This window comes from Anarrhichthys ocellatus, unplaced genomic scaffold (assembly GCF_004355925.1).
Source record: "Anarrhichthys ocellatus isolate YVR2014 unplaced genomic scaffold, GSC_Weel_1.0 scaffold19, whole genome shotgun sequence".
NCBI lineage: Eukaryota > Metazoa > Chordata > Actinopteri > Perciformes > Anarhichadidae > Anarrhichthys > Anarrhichthys ocellatus.
This window is the reverse complement of record NW_022280049.1, coordinates 4,227,351-4,234,436: the sequence shown is the minus strand read 5'-3', so window position 1 is coordinate 4,234,436 and position 7,086 is coordinate 4,227,351. Positions and strand designations below refer to the sequence as shown.

At 42.9% G+C, this 7,086-nt stretch overlaps 1 protein-coding gene across 10 annotated transcripts in view; it reads right to left on the bottom strand.

The window, feature by feature from the left end:
• The window catches only part of ablim3 (actin binding LIM protein family, member 3), a 38,984-nt gene that overhangs the window by 28,240 nt on the left and 3,658 nt on the right, over positions 1-7,086 (bottom strand). For all 10 annotated transcript variants that reach the window (XM_031857630.1, XM_031857631.1, XM_031857632.1 and 7 more), the window contains exon 2: positions 2,925-3,059. In XM_031857630.1, coding sequence (XP_031713490.1) covers positions 2,925-3,059 — 135 coding nt within the window. The remainder of the gene's footprint in view (positions 1-2,924; positions 3,060-7,086) is intronic.

The window sequence follows — 7,086 nt, the reverse complement described above, 5'->3', positions numbered from 1 at the left end:
GGGAGGGGGTGGGGGGGGGGGGGGGGGGGGGGGGGGGGGGGGGGGGAGATAAAATGATAGACGGGATGGACGGATGTGTGTGCTCACAAAGTGGTTTTCCAGTGTAACTGAACGGACTGAGGCACATACAATATCATCGGTCAAGGTCAATAACCTAAGTACACAATCTTCTCTGGGGGAAGAAATGCCCAGCAAAGAATGAAATCAAACGTTGAAACACACCCCAGTCACAGAGTTCATGAACACGTCCGACAGATCAGGCAATTGGCAGCTGACATCGGATTGTCACTCCGGCGCAATGGTCTAATACAGCTTAGCCATTAGCCTCCAAATCGCTATGCCCCGCATGCCAATGTCATCGTATCCCAAGATGAGAAATTGATTTCATGCTTGGGTGACTGTCATCAGGAAAGACAGGGAGAAAGCAAGAGAAAGAAACAAGAAGGAGAAAAACTGAGAGAAAAGGCAACTGAGTGATGGAAGAAAATATAGAAATCCCGCGTTCACACTCATTCGGCCTCGGACAATAGACGGCGGAACTAATGGCAAGCAGAGAGCAGAAGCACAAACAACAGGGAATGGATTGAGTTTATGAAGTTCAAAAGAACATGCAACATGTTTGCGTGTGAGTGGGGTCCGACACTGAACAACAACAGCTTTAGAAAACTGCTGGCTCCACAGAGGCCCATACAGGAGAGCATATTATAGACGGGGATGTGGTGGAGTCTGGCCGCACAATAGTGCCCCATTGCCTCATGGGATGTGGAGAGCTCTCTGGAACATGAGAGGGGAGGGCCTTCTGGTGTGTGCATTTAACATGATGCTCATCAATGACAGTTTTCCATTACTGTACCGCTGCTGCGAGTGAGAGGGGAGTGAAAAGGAAGAAGCGAATCAGACTGGTATTACACTCAAGTGATGATGTAATGTTTAGGTGACACAAACAGCACCCCCATCCCCCTCTTTTCTCTCTCTTTTTTTTCTGCTCGCTTCCTGTGTTCACCCCCCTTGTTCTCTGGGGCACAGAGTGGAGCCTTCTGATTGGTTAATAGCACCATAGAGATGCTGAGAATATCCACCAACCAGGGCCCGGGTGCCCCTTCACACCGTTACCACAGCAACCCCTCACAACCATCGCGAGCGTGCATGTATGGATGTGCACACGTATTGTTGAGTGTGTATGTGTGCACTGTATGGTGTATAGTTCCCACTCATGTGTTTTTTTTTTGTGTGTGTGTGTGTGTGTGTGTGTGTGTGTGTGTGTGTGTGTGTGTGTGTGTGTGTGTGTGTGATGGCTACATGAACATGTACCAACAGCCCTCCAATGAACAGCCTGCAGTGAGTTCATCTACTGTAACAACAGTATAGTGCAGCTCATATAGTAACAAACCAAACTTACTCAGCTGCTTCAACAACAGCTGAAAAGTCAGAAAAACTGCCAGTCTTGTGGACATATTTCACTTCACTTTTATAACTATGAAAATGGGATTGAATGATTTGTTAAGATAGACATTTGAATGAAATGTGTAAAAATAGTCGAAAAATAAACAGGAAGTCTCTGAAAAGGTGACACAGAAAATGCTCAAAAGATCTATCGTATAGACAGGAATAATAGGAAATACATCTGTAGAAATACATTTCTCACACAGATTTATCTGAATATGGAATACGACAAGATACATTAGAAATGGTGCCTCTTGAGGTAACGTATTGCAATTATTTTCCATTGTCAGTGACAATTCGATCAAAATAAAAGATTCAAGCTTTAGAATTCCAAATTTTAAGCCTGCTTGTTATTGAAGTTTAGTAAATAAATCGTAAATATAGATCTGGACTATTTTTAGTAGTGGTCCAGTCGTATACTGATGCCTTTCTCACAACATACTTATTTATCGTAAATCAGAGAACTAGAATGCTTCGGCCCTATTAAACTAAGCCAGTGTGAGATAATGTCAACATAAGGTGGTGAACAAAGTGGGGAGATATTTGTGTCAGGTGTTAATTATGCCAGACTATGCAGAAATGATAGATTAGATGATAATCTATCTGCTTGTTTGTTTTAAATTCATCTGCAAATGACTGAACGTAACCATGCCTGGCTTTACTGCTTTAGAAATGTTATTAACATACAACTGAGTACACTTGCTGCAGGCTGTACAGCAGCATGACAAAATACAATTCCTCGGTTCTTTGATTTCAAATTTGCACATGCACAAAATACTTGACTGTCATAAACCCCCTCAGAGAAGTGGTTTTTGCAATCTTGCTGAGCCAAAGAAAAAGAATCACCCTATTTATCTGATCAACAGTTTCCTAAATGTCAGTTTCAGTCATGCCAACTGCTTGCAGCATCAAAATGTTTTGTCTGCACAGTCGACAACATGTGAAAAAAAATAGGGATTTTAAAAAGTATTTCTCCTATATTACCTACATTCTTAAAGCAATAATTTGAATAATTCTTGGCTGGGCGTGTATTTTCCAAAATATCAAACTATTAATTTAAACAAGTGTTCCTATAAAGGAAATCCTTTCCAAGTTGGCAGCGCAATAATAGCTTCCTTAGCAGGAGCCTAAGTCCCCTGCAAGGCACCTCCGACCTGATCCAATTCCCACCATGGGCTACTACTACTACTCGCACTCAGCATGCCCACCAGGAGATGGATGAGGAGTGAGTGTATATGTGTCAATGTGTGTGTGTGGGTGTGTGTGTATGGAAAGTAAGAATGTGACACAAGATAGATGTATTCTAGTGTACTACCAGTATCTGAGTCCCCTCTTATTTAACTTTGACAACATTTATGACCAGTACCACCCACGCCTGGAGACTTTGTAAGACAACAAAGGTTTCTGTGATCACTACAGCTGTTTGTCTACTCTACCACATGCTGTGTTGTGTTGTTTTGGATCAGGTTCCCATGTCTTACCGGTGCAGGTGAAACACTTCACGTGGAAGTGGGTTTCTTGTACTCGTACCACCTCTCCTTTGCATACCTCCCGACATCGCTGGCAGCGGATTAGTCCAGAACTTCGTTCACTTGCCGCAGAGCCTTGGTGATAAGCTGCAGAAGGCAAAAAAACACACATTTATTATTCTATTTATGTGTTTGACATAAATTATTTTGCAAGATGAATTGACTTGTTGGCCAAGCCGCCCATAGTGCTACGCCTGTCAAGCTTTCTCCTATTGCAAAGCACAGTTCACAATGATAATGGTGGTAAATTACCGCATGAAATCCGAAAGTCATTTTCAAAGCAACAGGCTCTTTCTGACCGTGGTAGACAAAAGCAAGCTTGCCATTTCTAACCAGCAACAGTCAAATTTGCCAACTGTCGGTGGAAGACTTTATCAACATAAAAGCTAGCTAGCTTAGCTAATAAAGCTAACATTACCTTCATGAGGTGAATATGAAAGAGCTTTCTAAAGATAACACCTGTCCCTGTCAAAATGTCAGCACCCGAACTGCAAAGAAGCAGTATTGTTCTTGTATTTAAGTATGATAAGAGAACATGTAACATCTGTCTGTATATTTCATGGCTTTTAGTATGAGGACTAACCAAGTTTGTTTGAGTAAATCTATTTCGAATAGTTTCGCTGGGATTGCTTGTGCGCTAATCCAATAATTCAAGATACAGCTGATTTACTAGGCTAATGCTGGGTTACTACTGTAGGTAGTAGGCTTGTTAGCTGGACATGCTAACGTTTGCAGCTTCGTTAGAGCAGACAAACACTCTTATCCATTCCTTACACGTTTGCTCTTGTATTTTTGGGGTTTGTATAAAGTTTACAAAAAAAAGACGTCAAAAAACCCACTATCCAAACTCTATACATGGAGTATTGCTTACTAGAGCCCCATGTACACCGCTTCAACATGCAGAGAAATACAAGGCTTGCCGTGTCTCATTACCGTTGCTAAGCTATGATTGGACAGAAATAGTTTCATCTCACAGTTACTGGTCTAGAATGGAAATATAATTGGTTTTTCATGTAGCCTGAAACCAATGTAGCTTATTGCCACTAATGAAATTAGACAATGGCATTGTCAATCACATAGAAAACAATAATCAACATTTTGGTGTCTGCAGCCACAACAAATGTACACTTTAATTAATAAAACAACATAGTAATAATTCAAAATCATAATGGATTTTTTCAACAAAGGTTTCTTCACCACAATGCTGCAAGCCGTGAACTCTCTGAACTAGGCTCTGATTATCCTACACTACAGACTGTACTGTGGGCATTTCACATAATAAGATCAGCGTGTAGCTCTGTCAACACTTGTTCTGAAGAAGTGAGGTCTGACACCTATGTAAGCTGGGTAAGCTCCAGGCTTTCTCTCCCACTGTCTCTATTTCTCTCACACTCATACGGGCTGACACACACATGCACACACAAACATGTACATACACACACACACACACACACACGCACTGCTGCGTTAGAAAGTGGATGGATCTCCTTAACTCATTATGCATTAGCTTACATGTCAGACTCCTGCCAGCCCGACAGCTATTTCACATTGTCAGGAAAGCAAGTTCTCACATACAGCCATAACAGTAATGGAATAAATGCTCTCGCAAGCAAAAAGGTCAAAATGATAGATTAATTTCAACTTAAATGAGTGAGGAAAATTAATTTATCTAAGAACATTTAAGCTATTAGAGGCTCTTTAAAGGTCCATCCTCTTCTCTGGGCTATACAAACATCCACAAGCAGAGACAACCAGCCTCCCAATACCAAGAAAGACTGTGCCAGAACAGCTGGGTTCACAGTCTCTTATTCTGCTCCATCTTCCTGAAGGAGCATTTGAGTGGTCCTATTCTCCGTGTGAGGGGTATAATGGCAGGGTAACCAGCTGGCCTTAATGTCTACCTGAGCAGCTGACTGAAGGACTTTGCCGCTTCAGTCAGAGCAGCATCAGCATATGGGCTGGCGTGACAGAACTGTCTGATTCCATTTCACTGGATATATCCCGAAAGACTCGCAGCACTTAAAAAGTCGAACAGCCTTGCACGCTTCATAGCCTGAGCACCCTTCGCACGCTCCAAGTTCGACGGCGGTATATGCATAGTGTGGGCTACAGTACGTGTGAGGAGGTGCAGACATCCATATGGGTGCAAGACAGAATGAAGGCATGCAGTTTATTTTCCTGTGTGGGCACTGGAAATATGCAATCATGATTAATTCCCACTCCCGATCTCCCACACTCAAGTCTCTGTTAGTTCATTGTTTCCCTCACAATGCTGGCAGCACCACTGGGACCCACTACCCTGCCTGATAAGTGTCCAATGTGTGTGTGTGTGTGTGTGTGTGAGAGAGAGACCAGGCACAAAACCAAATGAGCAACACTGATCCCATCAGGTGTGAATGAGAGACAATGGGAACTAATGGCGGTACATGTAAGCCTGTGCCAACAGCTACTGGAAACACACAGGACATTCATTTGCAATGCTGACCTTCTGAAACAAGGCCAGAACAAACCTCTGGCAGAGTATAACCTCCTCTGTTTTCGCAGCCCAGCCCGGTCAGGCAAAGCTGTATAAAAGACACAACATACTGTAAAAACTGAGCAAGATGCTGAATGAAGATTAACAACACATGCCTAAATTAAACAGGCAGAGGCGCGGCAAATTCCTGCAAATTATCAACAAGTATGTTTTAATGAATGAGATGCTTATTGAGCTAGTTGAACGTGCATGCCAAAAAAAACAGCCCCACCCACGCCGAGAATCCAGGCACACAAAAAGCTCAGGAGCCGACGCGTTTCGTAACTCTATCTAATTGTGTCATTGCGTTCATTCTCATTGAACACAGCCATCCTCTCCCTGTCTTAACCCATTACAGAGCTCTCAAACAACCCTTCATCCTCTCCCATGCTGAGGTGTTGAGTCATTCTTCTGATGATAGCCACAGGACTACAGGTGTAATCCACTGACTCCAAATCAGTGGCGAGCGCCCCGGGAGAAAACAGCCTATACGGCAGACAGGTGATGAGAACAGGGCCAGGGTCAGGGAGGCCGACAGCATCCCCGGGGACGGAGAGGCTGCTGCTATTTTCTGCCCCTGACCTGACAGCCCCGGGGGAAGCACACGCTGGGAGCTCAGTCACAAGGGATGCTGGGAGATCAGTGGTGACGAGTGAGTGGAGTGAAGAGCGTGGCGAAGAATCAAAGAGGAGCAATACAAAGACGATGTGGATTCAAGATGAATTATTAAAGCAGAAATGTGTTGTTTTGCTGTTTATAGCTTACTTTGTAGTTAGTAACATACCCATGTTTGTCAGTTGTATCAGCGAATCAGGGGCAACAATAACTAGTGTAAACAGACCGGACAGGTTTAAAACACATCTTAGTCAACCACACATATGTTAATGAGTGATATACCTACCTGTAGCTTAAATGTTCATGAGCTAATGTGAACAATCTAAAGTGTAGTAATTCAGCTGCAAAGGCTGTATATTGATATGACTATTACAAAGATGTGACTTTTTGCGAGGACAGTAAACTGAATATCTCCAAATGTTGGTTTGAAAAAAAAAAAAAAAAAAGGCATTTGAAGATGTCACATTTGGGGCAATTTGTAATTGTGAGGAATTTGGTGATTGTATTTTTTCTGAGATTTTATATCCCAAGCGATTAATCGATAATGAAAATTATCGTTGGTTGCAGTCCAAGCTTACTACACTCTTGTAGCAAGTTGTGTTCTACTCAGTTTAGTAATAGCTCAGTGGTTCTTTGTAAGCGTACTGAACAAACCTTCACAAGTTGTAGTTGGTTCAAGGTGTGTCTAGCTAAGACACCAATACGTTCTTTGTATTTTAGGGAAACATAATCAGCAGTTTATACTTAATATTGTCAGGACAAAGCAAAACCACGCCTTCCCTGTTTGCAATCGAATGCAGCCAATGATCAGGTGTCTCAACGACACCCACCATCCACTGTCTTTATCACCCTTCGTCTCTGTCAGGACCTTGGCGGGGGGAGCATTCATCAGAGCAACGATGGCGTCCAGTGGTATCGCAAACACACGGTCACTCCATGGAGAGAGAGAGAGAGAGAGAGAGAGAGAGAGAGAGAGAGAGAGAG